Source organism: Cyanistes caeruleus, chromosome 2 (genome assembly GCF_971803275.1).
Source record: "Cyanistes caeruleus chromosome 2, bCyaCae1.hap1.1, whole genome shotgun sequence".
NCBI classification, from domain to species: Eukaryota; Metazoa; Chordata; class Aves; order Passeriformes; family Paridae; genus Cyanistes; species Cyanistes caeruleus.
Window position 1 is genome coordinate 7,451,706 of NC_141702.1, and position 24,452 is coordinate 7,476,157.

General features: G+C 42.1%; 1 protein-coding gene across 3 annotated transcripts in view; it reads right to left on the reverse strand.

Moving 5' to 3' along the window:
- FKBP1B (FKBP prolyl isomerase 1B) overlaps positions 1–12,315 on the reverse strand; it is a 44,047-nt gene extending 31,732 nt beyond the window's left edge. The window contains exons 1-2 of one of the 3 annotated variants that reach the window (XM_086875679.1): positions 12,172–12,315; positions 8,868–8,915 (exon numbers count right to left, since the gene is read on the reverse strand). In XM_086875679.1, the coding sequence (XP_086731805.1) occupies positions 8,868–8,915; positions 12,172–12,208 (85 nt within the window). In that variant the 5' untranslated portion in view covers positions 12,209–12,315. The remainder of the gene's footprint in view (positions 1–8,867; positions 8,916–12,171) is intronic. The other 2 variants (XM_086875678.1, XM_086875680.1) reach the window with 2 other exon arrangements.
- Between the last annotated feature and the right edge of the window lie 12,137 nt (positions 12,316–24,452).

The window sequence follows — 24,452 nt, forward strand, 5'->3', positions numbered from 1 at the left end:
TTAAAAACTAGATAAAGCTAATGCATCTGGGAAAGTCTTTTTTCATAGAAATCACCAATTGGAAAATGAACTAATCAGGTGTTAGGTCCTTTCCATTGTCCAGCAGGAAACCGCCTTCAAAAAACAAGTCTTCCATTTCTAACTGAGAGCAAAGTAAGAGAAGACAATCTTGCTAAATCAAGCTTGTCACATCATTAAATGTGCAAAGGGAAGTGATTAAGAGCAGGAAGAGACAACTAAGAACCAAATAACTATGCAGGATTGAATGGAAAAGATCGCTTGGGGTATCCTAAGAAGAGACACAGGGAGATCTACAAATCATATGTTACTCACAACCAGCTGTAACACTGAGTTTTAGAAGTCCCAGGGTGTCGGATCAGAGAGAAAGGACTACACTGCCAAAGTACAGGGATCTGCTGCCTTGGCTACAAAGATCCTCTGGCTCTGCCTGATAACAGCACGGCTACAACATTCAAGATCTCTCACACTGAGTGATGTGCAAGGGAGTACAAACTTCTGCAGCCAGCAGTCTTGTGGGGGAAAAAAAAAAATTAAGAAAGATTTACAATGCCCTTGAGTAAGTAAAGCTAAATAATATGCCTCAATTGAGAGATGTTGCTTTCAATATAAAGCCCCCCCACCCCCTGGCCCTGGTTCAGCAAGACTCAGCAGAACTCCTGCCAACACCGAGCTGCTGCTTCCCGGGGCAGAGCGCGTCCTCTGAGGCTGCCTGCTCAGCTGCTTCCCAGCGCCAAAAACAGGGACCATGTGAGCTCCTTGGCAATGCCCTTCCCAGGGATCTCCCACACACACCCCTGCACCACTTGGACCAACACACTGAGTGCTGGAGATCACAAGCCTGCAGAGATCACCAACTGCACAGCATCTGCTCAGGGAATACACCTGAGATGTATTACACGTATCCCTGCCGTGTAGCCACTGCGGAGGGATGATGCCACATGTTGTCAAATTTAGAAAATATTCCCCCTTCCACACTCCCTGCCTAGCTGAGCTGCCTGACCTCAGAACCATATTAAGGTCTTTATCTAATCAATAGGAAGAGAGGCATATCCACAGTCTAACTATTTAGGTAACCTAAGGTAACAAAGCTCTCAGTTTAGACTTCTTGATTAGGTAAATCAGGTAAATTAGGTAAATACAGTGATGTCAGTTCTGTTTTGCCAATAAAGGAAGACAAGCCTATCACTGATGCCAGCTGATAAGAGCTTCTCTTTGGCTGATGTAGGATCATTCGTACATTTTACGCTAACAAATATTGTTCATTGCACAGTTTTTTTGACAATTCTTTGATTTTTAGCTGCATAAATTACTAGAAAATGATGTCATTCTTGCAAGGACCTGGAATTCTAATGATCAAGAATTGATGCAAATCTTTCAGGTTTAAGTCCTCAAATACAGGTATGAGCTGTAAGCAGGGCACACAGGGATCACTGAAAATAAGTGCAAAGAGGATCCAGCAAACACACCTTGTTTGAAACAGCAATCTAATTTTCTGAAAGATGGCACTTTTTTGGATCAGCTCTGAGCTTTTAAAAACTTGATGAACAGAGGCTATTAGCTCTCTGGAACTTTAGATAATCTGCTTTGTGAGGTTGTTTTTTTTTAATATCTCAAAATCCACTTCCTCAAGGCTTTTGTGAGGTAGAAGGTTTAATTATTCGCTAGCAGTTTCATTTCTGTACACAATAGGAAGAGAGCATGATGCTACAATCCCATCATGAAAGGAAATCCAGTAAAGGTTAGCATGTGCTTCAAATTGAAGCTAGCAGCCACCAAATCACTCAGCATGACTCATGCTGACAGAGAAGTCTCTGTCACGGAAGAAAGTGCCCGTGTATGCTATCTTGAAGAAATCTATTTATAATCTTCTTTACTCTGCAAGAATGAAATTCATGCTGTCTTCTTCCCAAATGAATATAAGACAGTGTTCATGGGCAATCCTGAAGCCTTTCCTTTCTTTGCTCAAAGCATATCAGCAGCAGTCCAAATAACACCTCAGTGCCATGGGGAGCACCCTTAAGGGGAGAGACTTCCAATTCCTAGTCAAACCAAGGCTTCAGAGCTGAGGTTGTCAATAAGAACACTGTTAAAATAGTTCAAGGTCCTTTTTTGATTTACTTACCCACATTAAATAACATCTAACACCACAAGTGATTTCAGTGAAACCAATGGGCACCATACACAGCAACAGAGCAAAGGAGGAACAACTGGGAAACCTGAGGCTACAGTTTATTACACTGATCCTTTTCCATCAGGCAACAATCTGGTGCGTTCAATTTAAACTCACTCACTCTGCTGCTGAAATGGCTACTTTTTCTCTTACAAATCTCTGAACCTTTTTATCAATCAAATCACTTTTTCACATCAATAGCTTCTTACAGTGAGTCTCACTGTACTTGCTAACATTAATTGCATGACAATTTTGAGAGGCACAGCCCCTTTTTCTATCAAATTTACAAAATGGAAGAGCAAGTAATATAGCTGACATCAGTCACTAAGCTGGCAGCAAAATGTGTTGGAGAAATCTCTTCTGCTCAGACTTTTACTTCTGGACTCTGATCACTATCATGACTATCAGGCAAAAGTCACTGCAAAAATACTTTCAGGGATAACTAATCTATATTAAATAAGCAAAGATGAGAATTTTTATCCCCTTATTGAGAGAGTTTAAGACTTGTAAATTGTTTCTAAGGGGCAGCAAAAGACTCTGTTCCTCAAGGAGGACTAAAACTACTTTTAGCAGTTATGATTCACCAATGTAAAAAGATGTTTCTAAGTGCTTAGCTGCCACCAAGATCTCCACAGAAGAAAAAGGCTTTCATACTTTCAAACCAGGGTATTAAATAAAAAAATACTAAACATTGGCAGTCTCCAAAAGAGGAGACTTCTTCTCCATACTTCTCTGGTATATTGTATCTTGGGAACATGCTTGACTGAAGAATTAAATTCCTTCTAGGTAAGCAAGATTTAGCTAGCTTTATATCAAGGTTCAATTATAATGTCTGTTACAACACAATTTTTATTAATGATAGCTCTAATTGCAGTGTTCACTATCCTTTTCCAAACCCAGCTAGACAGCCTCCTGGAGACAAAGAATTTTGATTACATGTCTTACTTAGTTCAACTTTCCTCTCAGCTACACATGCAGAGCTCCCACTTGAAGTGGTGTAGATGTTTCAGAAAGTGGGATGAGAGAAATAACATCCTCCTGAACTCACCTGGTACAAAGTGAGTTCTGATGTTCGTCCAGTCATGCTCATAGACAAAGAGACGATACTCTGTAAAGTTATTCTGAATTTATGTTAGTCTTTTGGAGAGTATGTCAGTATAGACAAATCTCTGGATATTACTATGTACACTTAAGGTTGGGTTGATTTTGATCCAAGAAAAATAGGCAGATCTTTTTGGCAAGGATTATTTCAAGGGAATTGCATTAAATTTCTGTTGTGTTAAATGGAAAATACTGTTTTGAATCATGATAAATCAAGCACATTCTGTGAATTACAGTTCATCTATATCTATGCAGTATGCTTTTGTTATATAAAGAGCTTTCGACTTCACAGACATAACCATAATTCTCAACACTACACTACTGCCAAAGCTAAAGAAACAATATAAAGTAATTCTGGAAATATATGGGAAAATATATGGGAAAAGAAGATGATACAAATTTGTCCTCAGACCACTAGGAAAAGAACAATTAATCATTTGTTCTACTTTAAATAAAATCCTGCTTCCTAAAACAGAATGAATTTGTACAGCTCAGCTGCAATAAATGGAGTAGTATTCATTTATTTCAATGTGGAATTTCACTTTAAACATTAAAAATAATTTAAAAAATCAACTTCTCAGTATTGAAATATCGAAGTGGAAAAAAAGATGCTGGGATTTTCTCCCTGTGATCCATGACATGTGGGAATGGTTCCAAGCTGCTCCAGGGGAGATTTGGACTGGACATTAGGCAGCATTTCTTCACTGAGTAGGGGTGCACAACACCTAGAAGTGGTTGATGCCCCAAATCTGTCAGGGTTTAAGAGGCATTTGGACAATGACCTTCACAACATACTTTAACTTTTGGTCAGCTCTAATGCCATCAGGCAGTTGGAAGAAATAATAATTTTAGATCACTTCCAGTTGAAATATTATCTTCTATTTGAAATCTATTTAGTGTAATTTTGGGGTCATAATCCTAGCCTAAAAAGTTTATGAAAAATCTGTGAGAAGTCCAGTTTAATAAATAATTAATGATTTACCATGTCTTTATAGTCTCACTCAAATAAGTCAGTTCCAGCACACTAGAAACATTGGTTATCATCAGTTCCTTAAAAAGGGTGACTGTATTATAATCAGTTTTACAGGTGGCCAAGGAGAAAGACAAAGAGTTTAAGAATCCAGCTCTGCCACAAGCTACATGAGACAACACAAGAGATTGTCAACTCTGAATAACCTGAGAAAAAAAGATGCCCTGTCATTTTCATGAGCAGATTTAGAGTCAGTACACACAAAGCTGGTGTGAAGACACCCCATCATCCAGCAGGAGGGCTGGGAATTGGATTCAGCTTCCTGGAGTGCAGGTTTTACCTCACAGTCTCCAGACAGAGCATATCTCTCCTCAGTAAAGGTTTTGTTGAGGGGCATTTCTAACTGAAAGTCACATTTTGTATCATGTTCATAAATCTTTGAAAATTCTACACTGCTAATTCCTATTGCCAGAGTCAACAAATTTAAATCACAGGAAACAAAACTGCAAAAAATGCCTTAATTCCTTTTATGTATGCCAGGATTAATGAGTTTGCTTGTGCTACTGTCCAGTGTAACCTGAAGACCCAATCAAGATTAGGTGGCCATTACAACAGGCATGAAGAAGGAGGCAGCTCATATCTCAAACTGCCTGCAATCTCTCTACATGAGGCAGACAAAATACAACTATCATTTTGCAGATGGAAAACAGAAGGAGTAAGCAGACTGCCAAAGGCTTTGAGAAGCTTGCTCAAGGAAATCTGCGACAAAAAGCATGACATAAACCAGTGCTGCTGCAAATGCATTTTAGGGCCAGTGCTCTGCCTTATCTATTAATCCCATTACAGTAATATTGTGTCATGTAACTTTTGAGACTCAACATGGACACTGGATGCTAAGAAGACATTACCATATTTGTTATATTTGTTAACAAAGATAAGCATCTGACCACATTTTTCCATCATATACTACAACTGAGACTTGGTTTCATGTTCTATCACAGTCCCCCATCTAATCTTCTGCAATTCTCTGGACATCTATTTGTGTACTTAAATCAGGCAGTGCAAAGCTGAAAAATTAGCAGGTGATTTACAGGACCAAAGTTAGGCACTAAGACATCTTATGAAAGGGCAATTAGGTACTTCTGAAGGGTAATCCAAAAATCCTGCTCCAATTGTAAAGCAGCTGAGAATTACTCCTAAGGGAAAAAAAAATAATTAAAAACTATCTCCTCAATGAAGAGGTCCTTTCTAAACTGCTCCCTGGTGAGGTTGCACCTTAACTCCTGCTGCCACTGGAACTTAGGTCTGTTCCTTAAGGCATCACAATGCTTTTGGGAGTCAGACCACACTGCACCCTGAGATTATGTATCCAGTTGATCAAGGAGAGAAAGAGGAAAAGCTGACACATATAACAGCCTAATAGCTGGAGTGCTGACAGCAGAAGTGTAAAACTCAATCACAGTTCTCCTTCATCTTGAGGAGATTCCAGTTCTCACTTCCCACTCCTCCAGAACATGTAGGGTTGTCAGACTAGAAACTACCCTGCTGAATCTCTACCTTGGTGATGAATCATAAAATCCTGGAGGACAAGTAGACAGAACTCTAAAGCTCTGCCAAACATCTGGGGTCCCAGCCTTTAGTCCTCTCTGGACTTTTCCTGCATGGACCACCAGGACAAGTCATACAGAAAGCTTACTCCTAAAAAGTAGAGGTTACTACAGGCCTTTTACTCCTGCAGCACCAGCAGTCCCTTCCAGTCCACACTCTCTGACACCAGCCCCCATCACATGGTAAATGCATGCCTACATGAGCAAAGGTAAGAGGGGAAATAAGACACTGTAGAGCCCACAGCCCACTCCTCACTGGAGTCTCCCTAAAGATTCATAATTTTCTCTGGCACAAGAGAACCCATTTTAGCCTCTCCTCTCCTTTGGGAAAGGAATAATTAGTGGGAAGGCAATGTTTCTTCTATGCATGCACACAAACTAGCTCTTCAGGACCAACCATGCTTGTGCTAAGGAGCTGGATCACCACAGTGTGTGTTGCTATGAGAGCAGAAGGACCACTGCAAGAAGTTACATGGCACCACCACATGGGAAAATCATAGGATTGAAAAAAGGTATTGAATTAATCCCCAAAGACAGGGATTGCACTACAATTTCTCTATATCCCTGCATGAGTGACTGCACCAAATACTCACCCTCTTGCCTGCTTCTTTCCTTGCCCATGGCTTTTGCAGTCTTCACTGCTCAGTGTCCCAAGCTAAACTGGAGGAGGTGGGAAATTTCAGCTTTCTTCTCCCAAGGAATGTAATGGTTGCAGTTCAGGATGTGGCAGGCAGAGTTAGACCCTGTTCTATTGCAAGAGCCAGCAAGATAGGTTTGCCATGTCTAAAGCAGCTGTTCAGCAATTACACATCAAGTGGGCTCCCACTGGCCATTTCTGGCTCTCTGCTCTGCTTGATCCTGGATTCAGAGCTGTGCTCCAAGCACCCCAGTGAGGTCAGGCTTTACTGGGGATACAAACAATCTCTGGATCTTGATGGAGTCCAGTCAGTGCATGGTTCCCTCACCTCCCATAACACAGCACCTCCTCACAGGTATCTGTGCCCAGCTCCAGAGTACCACATAGGCTGAATATGGAGATAACTTGGGAGTTATACATGCTATACAATATTAAGCAGCATTTATGGATCATTTCCTTGCACTTAGGTGTCTTAGTTTTTCCTAATTCTCATTTTAGGTACAAAGGCAGAGGTTCTGGATTTCTCTGCAGACTACCCTGTAACTTAGCTACCCAATTCCCAAAGCAGGACTCAGGGGAGTGTGGTGAGCATTGTGGCCTAGGAAGATCAAATAAATAAGACAGAGATCATTCCAAGATAAATACCAGGCACATACAGAATCTCATCAGTACAAAAAGAAAGTGTACTGGATCCAGATAAAACTGTTCTAAACTAAAACAACAGATGTCATCTTCCCCACATGCCAGATCACTGGAAGGAAACGCTCTATCCATTAACCATGGGCTCAATTTAAAAACACCTCCACCAAAGACTGCTGGCACCAGCAGTGGAACTGAGGTGATGAGCTTCCCCTGATATCTGATCTAGTCTGGAAATCAACAGAGGTTGCATAGCACCAGCAGCAAGATATATGGAGAAAGCACAGTTTATACTAGAGATTGATTTAATGAGTTTTTATAAAGTCTTTTATGTCAAAGACAACTTACGACAGCCTCATCTAAGACACTGTCTAATATCAACTGGAGTATGCAGCATCTTGTTATCTTTTCACATTTACCATTCACACTCTCTGAGGTTATCCAGAAAAAAATGTGCTCTGTGGGAGCCACCAGGCTCAAATTTTTTTGCCTATTTCAGTTCTGACATTTAAATTTATCTTGAACTAACTAGGGGTGGGAGGTGACAATTTTATTTCATAAAACCTTCTGAAGTTTGGACAGGAAGAGAAGCATATCTTTCAGCATCTTCACAAAAATAATTTCAAAACATCTATTTTCATATTTAAGTTACAGAGAAATGTCTGTAAGAGCTGAGACTGGAATGGGAGATCCATGTGTTTAACATCTTCTAATTCAAACCAGAAATCCTCATTATATACTTTGAATATATAAATGTATATATGAGAGCTTAAACCCAGACAACCTCCACCCTGAGCCGGTGCACTAATTCCCACATAACCTTCTGAATGGTGGTATTATTGAAATCATGTAAAAAGTCTAAGTTTAGTGGAAATACAAACAGGTTTACTTAATTATTTATATTTATTGGAAAACATTCCCATCTTGTTCCAGTTGAAAACTGAAGGAAAGCAACAGTTACCAGAGAGAACTTTCCTATCACCCTGAACACCAAAGGAAAACATTACCTCACAATCTAGGCCCGGGTCAGAAGCTTCAATCCCTACATAACCTGCATGTTAGCTTCTTAAGGCAAATATCCCATAAAATGGCAGCTCTTGAAGTGAATTTCCCAGTTGGAGACTTGGACTACAGAGATTTTTGCATCCTTTTGATAACTCATATAACTACACACAAAGCATGACACCATAAACTAATTTAAAGAACATTTTCTTCCTCAGCATAAGCAGCTCCATTAACCAGCTCACCACTTAAGATTAACACAAGTCCATAAAGCAGGTGTTTAAACAGACCTTGTATTGATCTCTTCAATCTGGAATGAATTTTACTGCCAATACATGGACACATGCTTTTAAAGATATATACAATCATTAATTGTCTGTGTCAAGATCAGAGGCTGTAAAAATATGAACCCCAGCATTTTGACTGTTTCACGCTCAATTTCATTAGCTAATAAAATGGCCTAATGAATCAGCTCTGCAGCTTCTTCTGCAAAGCTCTCACCATTGAACACTACCCATGGCAAATCTGCCAGCAGGCACATCTAGCTACTGTAGCCTGAACAGCTCAGCTAGAAGTGAAATAGGCAGGAAACCCATCCAAACATTATTCAATGGATTATGAGTGACAGAACAAAACAAAAAATACAACAGACATCTGAAATGGAAATTACTCTTGAATGTGAAGCAGTTGGTATCTAGAGAAATCCAGAACATGCCTTACCTGTGTAGTGCACCACACACGTCTGACCCTTCTTTGGAAATGTCCGTCCTGTTAAAATTATAAAATGTTATTCTTTCATTTTTTCTGATTGACCTGGCTATGCAAGTTTATCTTTTCAGAGGAAAATGCTGAACTGAGATCTGGTATTTGTCATTTGCTTACTTTAGGATACCTGAGACATACACATGACAGCTGTAGATGTAAGTGGCTCCTCATACAACTTGGAGCACAAGTCCCAGGAGGAGCAGCTGAGGGAGCTGGGGGTGTTTGGCCTGGAGGAAAGGAGGCTCAGGGGAGACCTTATTGCTCTCTACAATTCTCTAACCGGAGGTTGTAGTGAAGTGGGAATCAGTCTCTTCTCTCAGAGAACAAGTGGAGGGTAAAAGTGAGGGGGAAAGTAAGGGGAAATGGCTTCAAGTTGCACTGGGTTAAGTTTAGATTGGATATTAGGAAACATTTCTTCACAGAAAAGGTTGTAAAGAATTGGGTTGTAAAACAGTGACTGCCCAGACAAGTGATGGAGTCACAATCCTTTCAAGTGTTCAGAAAGCACATGCATTTGGCATCTGAAGACATGGATTAACAGTAAACATGGTGGTGGTGGTGCTGGGTTGATGGTTGGACTTGATGACCTTAGAAGTCTCTTCCAACCTTATCAACTCCATGATTCTATGATTATGTGTTAACTAAATCACTAATATGCAAGACAACTTGGCTGCTATTTAGCTCTTAGGCCTAATACTTTTCTTAGATAATTCTCCCTATATATGTAGGCATTACATGTGCATTTACCTTCTGTAAGTGCAAAAGGACAGTCAAACCTTCATGGATTATAACTTTTAATAATTCTCAGAATGCTTTTGCTATAATTTTTCAAATAAAGTCTCAGTCTGACATTGTGAGAAAATCCATTTGTATTCATATCTTTAATGCCTTTCACTCAAGAAAGACAGCTCTGTGAGGGCATCTTTAATTAGCAGGGATGGGTTTTACAGAAATTTTCGCAGACAAAAGCAGTTTAATTTTGTAGCACCAGGCAACAGTAAAGCAGTAGTACACTGAGTTCTTTTAAGAGCCTGGTAGCTCCTCCTAAAATATTCATACTGAAAGGAAGGAAAGCTTAAATTATTTGCTTGACACTGGATACTGAAATTACCATTTCTATTTTACCTGTTCTAGGTACTGCCAAAGGTACTAAAAGCTAAGGGATGACTCTTGAGGCTCAATTAGGTTCCAGTGGTGTATTAAAGATGCTAACCTTGATTTCTCAAGGTTGGCCAAGGGAGTGCCCAGGCTCAGAAGAACTTAAAAGTATCAGTGAGGTTGATTATTAAGGAACATCCTTGACAGAAAGCTAAAAACTGGGGATTGAGTTAGGTTGCCTACAGAAGTTGTGGATGCCCCATCCCTGAAAATGTTCAAGGTCAGCCTAGATAGGGCTTGGAGCAACCTGGTCTAGGGGAATGTGGTCTAGGGGAACTGCCTCCCATGGCAGGGAGGTTGGAACAAGATGATCTTTAAGGTCCCTTCCAACCAAACGATTCTGTGATGCTATGAAAGTGAGGCTGATCTCTCTTGGTTGGCTTTCTCGCTCTTTGGTCAGAATTAACATTTTAAGATTTGTATTAAAGGGCTTTTCACAGGGTGTAAACCAGCAGGTAACACACAAGCTATGGCCTCAGGGTTCACATGCCAAAACCACATAAGCAGTAAGTGGCAGACAGTAGGCTAATATGATGAACCGAGATTTACAACACAAAAATTGAGAAAGTGGTGCTTCCAAGCACCATCTGAACAGCCTTGCTCATCGGCTTAGCTGGCTGGAATACTCCTAGCTGCATGTTGCACAAAATGCAGTACAGTAGGTATCTGGTAAGGGCACCATGGTATGCTAAAGTGGGATTAATCTCTTTTAAATTCACGGTCATCTAAACCACAGGCAACTATTGCATGCCAGTCTCCAGGGCTTCCTCTACTGACAGCAAAGAATTAGCAGTGCTTTGAGAGAAAGACAGCCTATCCAGAGAAAGGCCAGACAAATTATTCTCTGGAGATGGCCACAGAGAAAACCCAAAAGACTGCTTTCGACTACCCAGCTAACGTGAGAAAAATTATGTGAGATGAATCCTACTCCCAGTAAAACAGGTATTATTAAAATGATCCACTGTTATACAGAGAACTGAGAAAAGCAGTTTCAGACCTTATGGACACACACTCTGCTGTGTGAGTGTACCACCAGCAAAACCAATGAACCTACCTAATTTCACATCAAAGCCAAATTAAAAGCAGAGATTCACAAGACCGAGGACTCACTGTGGCTTAAGACAGTATTTAAAGTCAGCTGATTTTGATTAAGACTTGCAACCAAAAGAACTAATCCATATAGTTTTATTTGGAATCATTTATTACTTACAATGATAGCCTGGATCTATTTAATACATAGAATACATAGTTCCAACCTCCTTCCCATTCCCAACTCAGCACCATTACTTATGCTGATATAGGTGTTATTCTTTTACATCTGTGCAACCAAAAGAAGAATTTGATCTCTAGAGCTAAACAGCACAGAGGGAGAAGCCAATTTAAAAGTATACACAAAGAAAGGAAAGATACTGGGCCAAGAAACTTAATCTGCTATCAACTTGAATGAATTATTTATGGTTGTATATCAGCCAGTGATGAATCTGGCCTATTATATACCTATATATGTACGTTAGAAATTACATTGTCTTAAAAAAACCCAACAGAAAAAACCTTACGGAATTACATTATCGTGCCGAGGAAGAGCAGAACACGGCGAATTGGCTCTCGAAAGCCAAGCGTGCGCCAAGGAGAGGTGACTGCTACCCGGGCTGCACATAATCCCTCGCCAGCATCTCACGCTGGACCGGGAGGCGGCGGTGCCTCGCCGGGGGATGCTGGCACGAACGGCCGGTGGCCCCGGCGAGGCCGGGCTCGCCACCGGGGAAAGTTTGGACTCCCCGCCGGGCGCCGGCGCTGACCCCGCGCTCGGGCTGTGCAGCTGCCAGAGGATTCCACAGAAACCCCGGCCCCTGCCGCCCCCGCCGCCGCCGCGACCCCGGGCGGCCGCCTGGCCGCGCTCCGCCTCTCCCGCAGCGGGGGTTCGTGTCCGCGGGGCTGCGGCCGTGCCGCGCCTCCCGCCCCCGCCGCCTCCCCTCAGCGCGCTGCCCGCTCTGCCGCCGGCGGGGACGCGGCTCCCTCACTCCCGGAGCCCCGGGGTGCCCGGCCGGACCGGACGCCCCCGTCCCCGCGCCGCGAGGCTGCTCCCCTCACGGCCTCGTACCGTCTCCCGGAGAGATGGTCTCGATCTCCACCCCCATGGCGACACCGGCTCGACTCAGCCCCGCTCCCCGGCGCGGCCGGACCCCCAGTGCGGGCAGTGCCCCTGGGCGGCCGCGGGCAGGGGCCGCCCCGGCTGCCCGTCAGCGCCCGCAGCCAATGCGGACCAGGGGCGGGGAGCACGGGGAGGGGAGGGGAGGGGTCCGCCCGCCCCCGCTCCGGGCGCCGGGGGCCGCGGGGACGAGGAGAGCCTGGCGGCGGGGGTGTCCCCCCGCTGTCATCGCCCCCCAGACCGCGGCCGTGCGGAGGATGCTGCTGCCATCCCCCGGGCAGGGCTCGCTTTAGCGATGGCTCCCGGCGGAGCGCTCTCCCCAGGGGGTGTCACCGGCGCTTGCCCTCCGTGTGACTGTACCCCGTGTGACTGTACCCCAGTGTCATTGTACCCCTGGTGTGGCTGTACCCCTGGTGTGACTGTACCCCCGTGTGACTGTACCCCTGGTGTGACTGTACCCCCCCCGTCACTGTACCCCCCGTGTGACTGTACCTCGTGTGACTGTACCCCGTGTGACTGTACCTCCCGTGTGACTGTACCCCCGGTGTCACTGTACCCCCCGTGTGACTGTACCCCCGTGTGACTGTACCCCGTGTGACTGTACCCCGTGTGACTGTACCCCCGTGTGACTGTACCCCGTGTGACTGTACCTCCCGTGTGACTGTACCCCAGTGTGACTGTACCCCCGTGTGACTGTACCCCCGTGTGACTGTACCCCGTGTGACTGTACCCCAGTGTGACTGTACCCCAGTGTGACTGTACCCCTGTGTGACTGTACCCCGTGTGACTGTACCCCCGTGTGACTGTACCCCCGTGTGACTGTACCCCGTGTGACTGTATCCCCGTGTGACTGTACCCCAGTGTCACTGTGCCCCCCGTGTGACTGTACCCCCGTGTCACTGTGCCCCCCGTGTGACTGTACCCCGTGTGACTGTACCCCGTGGGACTGTACCCCGTGTGACTGTACCCCAGTGTCATTGTACCCCTGGTGTGACTGTACCCCTGGTGTGACTGTACCCCCGTGTGACTGTACCCTGTGTGACTGTACCCCAGTGTCACTGTACCCCCGTGTGACTGTACCCCCCGTGTGACTGTACCCCCCGTGTGACTGTACCCCGTGTGACTGTACCCCCGTGTGACTGTACCCCGTGTGACTGTACCCCCGGTGTGACTGTACCCCAGTGTCACTGTACCCCCGTGTGACTGTACCCCCGTGTCACTGTGCCCCCCGTGTGACTGTACCCCAGTGTGACTGTACCCCCGGTGTGACTGTACCCCGTGTGACTGTACCCCTGGTGTGACTGTACCCCTGGTGTGACTGTACCCCGTGTGACTGTACCCCCGTGTCACTGTGCCCCGTGTGACTGTACCCCCGTGTGACTGTGCCCCCCGTGTGACTGTACCCCCCGTGTGACTGTACCCCCGTGTGACTGTACCCCCCGTGTGACTGTACCCCGTGTGACTGTACCCCGTGTGACTGTACCCCCGGTGTGACTGTACCCCGTGTGACTGTACCCCGTGTGACTGTACCCCCCCGTCACTGTACCCCCCGTGTGACTGTACCTCGTGTGACTGTACCCCCAGTGTGACTGTACCCCCGTGTGACTGTACCCCCGTGTGACTGTACCCCGTGGGACTGTACCCCGTGTGACTGTACCCCCCGTGTGGAGTTGAGCTCGGGAGCGGGGGTACCGCTGGGGTACTGCAGGCAGGGAAACCAAGCGCCGCGTTTCAAACCATCCAGACACCAGGACGCGGCTGAATGCGAGAGGAGGCTCGGCATTTCCCGTTAGAAAGAGCCATGGAGGAAGGCATCCGTGCTCGCACATTACGTGTGCTCGCTGAAGGGAATGTCGCCCCGATTCTTCTGGTGAACGGCAGCATCAGGGCAGTGGTACCCACCGCTGGTGACCCCACACAGCAGCAGCAGCGGCAGGTCTCCAGCAGGCTGGCAGTGACCTTGAGTGTCTGTGCAAGACAATTTATAAGTTCCTTTTCATATCCATGTTTTAAATTGGAAAAATCAACGTATGTATGGTATTCCTATTATGTGAGATTACATATTCAACCTTGCTACAACTACTTCTGAGGAGTGTGCCTGAAACAGACTACTTCCTCATGCACTTACTGTCTATTTGAATCTCAGGAGTTTCCACTGCCTCTAAAGGAATAGTTATGTTTGCAGTTCTGTGTTTTCTGAGTTAAAAATTAAAATGGAACCACAACATCATCAGTTTTTCAACTAAAAGAGCTGTCTGTATCCATCTAATTCCAACCTGCACTTCCCTGACATTGCTTTTTCAGGATTTTTATCTGTTACAAACTGGGATCTCTCCAGGAAAAAATATCTTCCTGGGAAGTTGTCAGGATGACTGAACTGGGCAATTACTGTGCTGGTTCGTAACTGTGAATAATGTGGCCCTTGCATGCATGCTCTTAACTACACTGACCATCTCCACGCAGCTTTTCACATTACTCTGATCAGACTGTTCCTTTGCCTGGATGCACAATTGTATCTATCTTTCCTTGTGGGTCAAATACTCTGAAGTACCAGGGCTGGCTGGCTGAAGTCCCCCAAAATGGGAAAGGGAGGAAAATCATGAGCTCACATGAGTCCAGAAGCAGTAATGAGGGCTGAACACGTATTCCTTTCACCTGCCTCCCATTCCAGTGAATTCTGCATCTGTAGGTAGCACGTACAGAATAAGCAGGCACTTACTGCAGTTTATCAGAGGAGGTCTGTAACAGCCAAATTCGGAAAACGGATTCTTTTCCATTGCCAGTCACACTGTCATTTGATTTCTGATCTGTAGAAAGATACTCAAAATGCATTTGAGAAATAGGAAAATACCAGGTAGGAGGTAAGTGGCACAGAAGCACTAAGAGCACATGAACATTACTAATTCCAGAGGTGCCTCTGAGTCACTACAGAGCAACAAGGACAGCACAAGAAAAGCTGAGTGCATAAGGGGAGTTATAAAGGGAAATTCTAGGTACATGGTGTACTATTAGGGCTCTTGACTTACAAGAAAGGACTGCTTTCATCCAGGCTCCAGGTAGATATCTGTGTCCTCTCAGATGATCAGAGCATCAGAAGACATAAATACAATTAATAAAAGCAAATTATTCTTTGCTGGGTTCACTTTAGCTTTTAAAATTACATGTTTCCTTTGATCAGGCCATGCATCTCTCCATGATGGGAAAGTAGCTGTTCTTGAGTTGTGTCTTGTGACAGGAGATTGGATCTAATCACATAATAGACATAATTCAGATGGGATCACAGAATTATCTGCTTCAACTGTCATCACAAGTAACAGGCTTTAAAGGCAGACCCCAGCATTCTCAGGCAGACTGACAATCATGATAAAAAAGCAAAGCCCACCAGCAGCAAAATTCAGAAGCCACAAGACGGGATTAGGAGGGACTAAACTGTGAACTAAGTTTAACATACTGTATTTACAATCATCCTATCCCATGGCCTCTTGTCCCATGGTGGGACTCTAAAGGCCTCTTTTGGGCATGGGCTAATTAGATCCTCAACACTCGTATTCCCAAGACCATGGGAAAGAAAGGTAAGGCTAAATTCCAAGACAGAAAATAAGGATTTGTAGAGAGTATCTCAAAATTGTTAGATGAATATTTTTAAAAAATCTTTGACACCACCAATATTGAACCAAAAGTAATGTTATTTTCCCCCTCACAGTATTCAGTGGAGGCATCGAGATCCTTAAATACATGTTAACAAGTCTACAGCACATGAAGATCTCGGAAGAGTAGACTGAAACAAGGAATGTCCTTATTTTCAGGAAAGCCTCTGAAATACAAGAAAAAGTGGTTTAGAACTGGAAAGGAACTGGAGGGGAAACAGAAAGAACAAAGGGACTAAGAGGGAAAGTTCATGACCAAGGAAATGGCTAAAACCAGATTATCAAAGCAGACCAGATTAGTATATTAAGAATGCTCTTTGAAAGCCATTGCACCTCTACCACACTGGATTTGGTATCCAGTATATCTGTGTCAAGGGCAAAGTCCAGTAGTCTCTCTCTCCAAAGCTCTGTAGAGCTCATGTTCCTGAACAGTCATTTACCACAAGACCTTCCCATAGCACTTTTTTCTGTCCTGGCACCAGAAAGAGCGGACTGGAAAAGTGGATGGTTCTCTTAATGCTCTTTCCCAAGTGTTTTGATGGAACCACATGACTCCAACATCTAAGATCAGTGGTCACAAAGAGGAAAATTTGCCACAGTCATTTTGAGAAAAACCCAAAATCTCAAAGTTCAGCAGATGAATGTCCCATTTTCTTTAGTTAAAACCCCTACAGTCGGCACTGTTTACAAAATATTTATGCATTTCCACTTTTAGGAAGACAAACAGATTTCAAATTTTTAGGGTGTTTTAACTTAGTTCATAGTTCCTATATTGTGAAATCCCATTCTTCATTGTTTTTAAAATCTACAAAGGATCTACAAATCATGTGTAATAGATTCCATATGCATACAAAGAACACCCCTGGAAGGCAAAGCACTAAATTGCCCATAAACGGAAGGCGCAAATTCTGCACTGCCTACTCTTTAGAAGGCAGCTTGCTGAATTGAAGATATGCTCTGAATTGCTCTCTGTCTCAGTACTTAATTTATATAACAAGAATGATCATTCTTGTTTACATTCCAAATACTTCAGGGGAAGAGATCCTCTTTTATCATAAATAAAGAGGGCAAGTAACACCTTGAGCCTAAACTCAGGGTCATGCAGTGCAGTCTCACAAATAAAATTCCAATAATAACAATATCTTAAGCAGACAGTCCAAGAGGATTAGATTTTCTTTTCCACCCAATATTTCATAGCAAAAAATGGATTAAAAATTAAAGCAAATTTATCTTTCAAACTGTGGAAGAGTACTGGAATTATATATATTGCATCTATTCAGTAAACTAATCATTTCCTTGCCATGGAAGTTACAGAAGGACGTCAGTGGCTTTGAGAAACTTTGTATTTACAGGGCAACACATTTGCTGCTTTCCTCAGCAAAATTATTTCTCTATAGTTTTGGTATTTATTCTGCTTGGTGGAGAAATGTCACTGGCAATACATATTGGAAGCAGTTCAAACAACAGGAGAAAACCAAACAAGCCGCAAATATTAGCTACAAGCTTTTGATTAGTCTTTCGATGATTTTGGAAAATGTAACTGTGGAAATGAAATTAACTGGCATTCTCAATCCTCCAGATAAATGAATCAAGGGAGCTGGCTAATGGACTCAGAAAATTAAGGTTGTATTTGCTTTTCTTCATTCTGCATGTGCAATTATAACACTATTTGATGAGTTTCTAGAACCTCCTGACCAAAATGATCTGAAGTTATAACTAAAAGTTCAGGAGCCAGAGAGGCATATTGTAACATACCATGGCAGCCACAAGTAGGAGAGCACAGAAAGATTGTAAAAAGTTGGGTTTTTCTGCATGATACTCCAGGGACAGCTTTAATTCCAGGTAAGTGTCAACAGATCAGTGACAGCCACTAAAAATCTCAGACTTTTTACATTCATCTCTAGGAGAAACACGAACACTAATCTCTCTGGTATTTGGCTCCTCATCAAGGTTGACCCAGCATTTGGCCTTTAGCTCTCTTAGAGAAAGACAAGTCTGAATCAGCCATTTCAGATTGTGCACCTATAGAGGCAAGGTGGCTGAATCCTGGAGAAAAGGTGTTTAGGCTCAAACTGACCAAGTGGAAACATTTCTAATCCTTCCTACTAGGGAAGCAGGAAAAAGTATTTTTAATTTTATTTTCCATTACATTTGAGGCCTTATCTAAGATAAAAAAGAGGGCCAAAACAGAACCATCACAGCCTTTCAGTAAAAATGCAGATCCCCATAGGACCTTCAATACAATCCTAGCTAATGTTTCAACTATTTTAAGGACTAAGATTAAAAACATCATCCACTACAGCTCAGTTTCAGCCTACGTAGACAGTTACAGGTGAACTACTTAAACAAGCAGGTGGGAAGTAGCACAATGCTACCACTGTTTTATTTTAATTAGCAGGTTTTTGTTAGAACACTTTCATCAATATTTTTGTCTGTATCAGGCAAGTAGGGAGATCCTATGAAGTCTAACTAGCAATAGCATTTCTATGGATGACAAAGTTAAAGATGTTTTATTACAAGGGTTTATAAATAAGCTGGGAATCAGCTTTCTTCAGATACTTCTGAAATTGTCCCAAGTAGAACCAGCAACAGCAAACTATTCAACTATCTTGGGCATCAGAAGTGTTATCATCAAACACACCCCATACATCAAGCAAAATAATAGAGACTCCACAATCTTAATCAATATTCTCAACCACAGTTTAACAGCCTGAATAGATGCTAGAACCCAGATTCAGAAGTAACCAATTTTGTATACTTTATGAAATTTGCTTTCTTGTGTACTTTCCAAATCAGGTATTGCTAAGAGTTTGACTGTGTCCACATTGTCAACCAACCAGTTTGGATACAGGATTAAGTCCAGCTCATGCTGTCCTGAGTTTCTTTACAATAATAAATTATTTTCCCAGAGCTGACAGACTTTAGTGACCTTTTCAACTTACCAAGCTGGGGCAAATATAAATCAGCTAAAAATATTACTATCCTTTGTTCTTCTTCAAGTCTCAATGGATTTTCAGTTGTAAGTGATCTAACTGAGTCCGAACACTGTGGCAAAGAGCTTTTAGCCATGCAAGAGGTTCCTAAGTTATCTGATGTGTCTGGTGGGAATTATAAAAATATCACTTCAAAGGTATAAATTTACATCATCTTGTAAAAAAGAAGGTACTAATAAGAGACATTTTCAAAAACAAATACATTTAATGCCTATGAAGAAAAAGACTGTCATAATTTGGAAGCTGAATGTTGACTTACAGATGGAAAGACCCATTAGATCATTCATTCCCTCTCTTTGCCAAGACAGAAATATATCCTAAAGAACATATCATGCTCTTCTGCCCAGTATAATTTTTGTAACATAAGTTCTGGAGTTTCTATTGAAAATCTGATTGCTTTATAAAGCATGCACAAGAGACTGGCATGTACATATGGGAGCACTAAGTCAAAAAAGAGTGGCTTGAGACATAGAGGACTTTCAGCAGTGGGAGGGATGTAGGTAGGAATCATGTAGCTCTAGAAAGAGCTGTTGGTGGGCTGATCCTTGATAAATGTTCTAGCTAGAACGGACATGCACGTAATGACTATGCAACCTTTCCTTGGCATTCATCTGTCCATACCCATTTCCCAGCCGAGTACTTCAGTTAGACGCGTAAAGCAAGATCTATTCATCTATTTTAGGTACTTTATATGGAATGAATCATGCCCTAAAAGTATCTGTTTCTCACCACTGACTTTTAAGTGAATCAGGAAACAGGGTCTGACTTGCCTAGCTGTAGTGTGTATGTGCAGAGATATGTTAGAGAGCTGAGGCTCCATGCTGTTGCCTAATGAGAGCTTAGGTACTACCTTCATGTAGGTGGCTATAGCTATTTACTTCAATGCAGAAATACTAATTTGTGGGATGAATCCCACACCAACAATTAAATGAGGAATGAGTCTCATTCTCTGTGATCATGTTTGCATAACCATCCTGCTTTCCTTCCTAATTGCTCACCAGTTTTTCTTTAGCATTGTGAAGGCCCAAAAAACATTAAGCCCTTGATGAGAGTGAAAATTAAGTGGCCTTCTGAAAAGATTTGGTTTTCTTCTCTCCACTCCAGTGAACTACGAGAGTCTCACTCTAAACCACAAATGGGAAGGTTGGGGTGATTAAGAACTTCTTCATCAACTCTACTCCCCCAGATGTGCTGGTTTGCTATGTTAGAATTGCATAATTGCCTTTCTGTTACAGAGGAAAGGGAGTTCCAAGAGCCACAAACATCAAGAAAGCCATTGACAACACTCCTTGCAAGAGTGATGGACAGCTCCAGTTGGAACGATGTGATGGAGCATCTCTAGTGCCTTCCCTGAGGCCCAGAGAGATTTCAGAGAACCCAAGGTCCAGTGTCGGAGAGGTCAGTGCAGTCAGTTATACACGTATGACATTTGGAGAGTTGCCATCTAGCACTGTATCCCTGAGGGTAGAAATGAGCTCACCGAATTTATAAACGTCTACAAGATGAGACAAAACTTTTGTCTTGCAGTAGCAGTGTCTTGTCCATCATATATGTCCCCATGCTAGGTGCCTCTGTTTAGAGATGATAGATCATGCCAGCCTGATACCTTTAGCCCAGGCAGTTGCTCCAGAAAGGTAAAACCAAGGGTCTGCATGGATGAAAAGAAACATTCTTAGAGAGAAGTTGTGACTTTTCTGCCTGAAGTCTCCTTAGCTCGAATGTAGTCCACATAGAAAACATGAAGGGCTTGCTTTACACAATAATTTGCATTTGTGGCTTTTTTTAATTAACCAAACTTCTTAGCAATTCCTTAAATATATTTATGTAAAAATTACAGTATTTCCTTAGGTGTTTCCCACTTTATATGACATATGTACAAAAATGTGTAGTTGGTGAGTAAAACCCTATTCTGGGAGCAGGAAGAGCACACAGACATATCCCTGTCAGAGGAACACTGATTTACAAGGCACAGATCAGTGGATCTGCTCTGACAGATTACGTATTTTGTTTCTTTATTAACTGTGCATAATTTCTGCATTCTGTTTCAGTTAGCTTATGACAGATAACTACTTTTAAAAGCAGATCTCAAGGCAAAGAAATGTCAGTGCGGAAGAATAAAGACATTAAGTATGCATTTATTACGTAAATAAATACTCAAGCTTCTCAAAAGTGTTGAAGTAAATGACACATCTACTTAAATTGGTGAATTCATGGTGAGTAGCTTTAAATAAAAATACTTTTGAAGTAAAAATACCACAAAGTATTAGACATTTCATAAAGTTGGGTTAAATTAGTATTAGAAAAATTATTACTCCTACATTTTTATTAGATATTGAGCTGGATCTCTCTTCCTCTGAAGTCACCAGGAATATTAACATCTATTTAATTAACTTGAAGCAAGATTTAGCCTGGAAGAGTTATTTTACCATGAGTAAAGGAGACAATGAAGTCTGAAATTCAGTTTTTCCAGCAAGGCACTCAACTCAGATTCACAGAGATATTTAGATACCAGTCTCCCACTGGACAAGAAATAGACAGATAAATATATTTAAAAACCTGGAACTTATTAGCTCTGATCTATTTGAACACAAAAAGTATTCACTCTTTCCCTGAATAGCAAGTAGAGCAATGTGGAAAAACATCAATATAAATCAGTAATATAAAAAAAAAGGCAGCTCACTCTCTGCAATGATGAAGGCTGGATTAATTTTCCAACACTCATTATGAACCACAGGAACTCATCTCTACCAACTGGCAGCTATGTGCCAGTCAGTGTTCAGTTTTGGACTTTGCATACAACTTCTAAATCCCATCTCCTCCAAAGCACCAAGGACTGTCTGGAATTACTCTGCAGGAGAGAGCCAGCCAAGGTGCCACCAGCTGAAACACCTTGTTTTAGCCACAGGTGGCATTCTGATCTCAGTTACACCAGAGTTAGAGATGCTAATAGATTAGAATCTAGCTCATTGTAGGGGTAAAGACTGTGGTTGCTTACTGAAGTGTCTCAGATTTCTAACTGTGGTATTGCCAGGACATTTTTCAATTACAAGCCTTTATTTTGAGTGTGTGCTATAGAGATCTGTGCATGCCAAGGTGATGGAACAATATTATTTATATATATATATATATATTTTCCAGAAAAATATGCTAACTGAATGAAGGGAACTTGTTTTTTCCTCTCTTTTTTTTTTATCCTGTTTTTTAAAAATGAGGCTGTGCCAAACAAAAGTTCAATGTCTCTTTTATTCACTTTGTGCCTTCTTTGATCCCCAGTACAACTTGTTCAAATTCATAATCACGGCATAACTTAGGTTTTATTCTCTGCTGTATATTTTACAAGTCTTCCATTATTTACATTTAAAAAAAAAATACAGTCTGAAAGATAACCCTATCTGAAATGAATTTAGTCATATATGGTGTTTATAGGGGTACCACAGGATTCTGTTCTCACAGAAGTTCCTTGCCCACATTATTGCCTCCCACCAGAAACACAAGAGGAAATTCTTCAGATTCTCAAATGTTATCCCAAATGGAGTCTGAGCTTCCAATTCAGTTGCTACAGAATAGAGCTCACAGTGTGTCTAAACCCTGCAGATTTCAAGGAACACTGAGCCTTAGAGAGTTTTGAAAAGGGCACAGAAAATTCATGCTTACATGACTCCCCAGCTCACCACCATGCCAGTGGAACTTGGTGATGTTGCCATCTTTGTATCTGTGTATCTCAGATAATTAATTAGAAATAAGTACATTTCAGATGAAGTATGTCCTCATATGTGTGTCCTAAGTATGACTTCAGATGAAGTCCTATTTCCCAAAGCCTTGAGAGATAGATGAAAATTTCACTGTAGCTCTGCTGCAAATATTTTTCAAGACTTCAGTGTTTGTGAGATGACCTGAATTCCAAAATTGAGAGCAATTCTGGAAAATTTACTGGCAAACCTCACATATTCAGCCTTGTATTACCCCCAGATAATGTCACAGACACTGCTGAAGAGCAAATGCTTTACAAGATAATGAAATTAAAAAAAAAAAACCAACAGCAAATAAAGTCCAGTCTTCCCCACAAGTAGTCCATGCTCTCAAGATGACAGCATAGCTGGCAGAATGCACATTATCCCTAGCAAAACATTTGAACATTTCAGTCACAATGAGGCAGAAGTTTCTGCATCCAAACCACATTTTAGGTTGCTAGAATCCAGCTGCGACACAGTTTTGTTAGGACATTTAAAGCACAGTGTGCAGAATATATATTAAATGCTGTGCCAAAGAATACCTTTATCAGATTCAGCAAAATACACCCAGAAGACAAAAAAAAGCAGTGAAACACCATTATTTTAAAGTAAAACAAGTGTATATTATACAGACTCTAACAATTTATGGAGCTGCTGGGTGTATTTTAATGCAATCTATTCACTATAACTACTATGGGTAAGAAACTTTCACTAATATAAAAAATAACAAAAACAATAATCCTGCTATGACTTGGAGGAAGTCATCACACTTCCTAGTGAAAATAGGTATGGCAGAGTGGCATCCATGCCACAAAGGCTAAGGTAAAATCATTAAAAAACATGGTTTCAGCAAAAGCACAGAGACCAAAGAATTTACGAGTCTTGCATAAAAACAGGATCTTCTAACCTGCATATTTAGCTTTTTAATTTTTACCTGTTCCAGTCATCCTCGGTGGCTTATTCTTGAAGAATATTAAAAAGTTTTTATTTTGAATATAATCTTCATGAAATAATTCACAAAAGAAAAAAAAAAGGTAGCTGTGAATGAGCATGTGATATAATTACACCAATTTGGGAGTTCTTTAGTGGTAATAGCTATCCTCAGTAAATACACCTGGAAAAAGGGTATTAAAAAATTCTTACAACAGAGGTCCAACTACCTTCAACAATACATTTTCCTTGGGCGGTAGTATACAAATATACAAATATGTAAATGTATAATCGAACTAAAGACGCAGAATGTGTATTGTTAGGGCTTGCATCTTTAACCACAGAGATTACACTGATTGCTTGTAAACTTTTGCCCAGGTTTAATTTATTCACTTTTTGTTAATTTAAAAAGCAAGAGACACAAGGTCCATGGAAGCTGAAAGAAGATGCACTGACAAAACAAGAATTACAGAAGGATGCTGAGGATGGGATTCAGTTACCTGTTTATAAGCTTCTAATTCCATCTTAGGCAGTCGAGGGACTATCTGGGGATCATCTCTTTGTTGCCAGCTGCCATCCCAGAATGGCACTACTCCTCTTGAAGTCCTATGTTGTACCTGCCAGCTCAGTGTGGCTGTCTGAGATATCCTGGGACACTGAAAATAGTAATGGTTGCTTGTATTTAAGTTCATTAATCCCACCCGGACTATTTACTCTCAGCCATATGCACATTCTGTCGAAGCTAACCCCAGAGAAGGCTGTGCTGAGGAGGGAAGGATGAAGGCACAAGGCAGTACATCTGGCCCAGGTCTGGGCCTGAAACAACACAGCCCACCCAAACTTCTGTATCCTCCCACAGCCCCACTGTGCTACAGCAATTTATTAGCTGTGTCTTTCGGGTCTTTGATGACTCAAGGATCTTGCATGTTGTT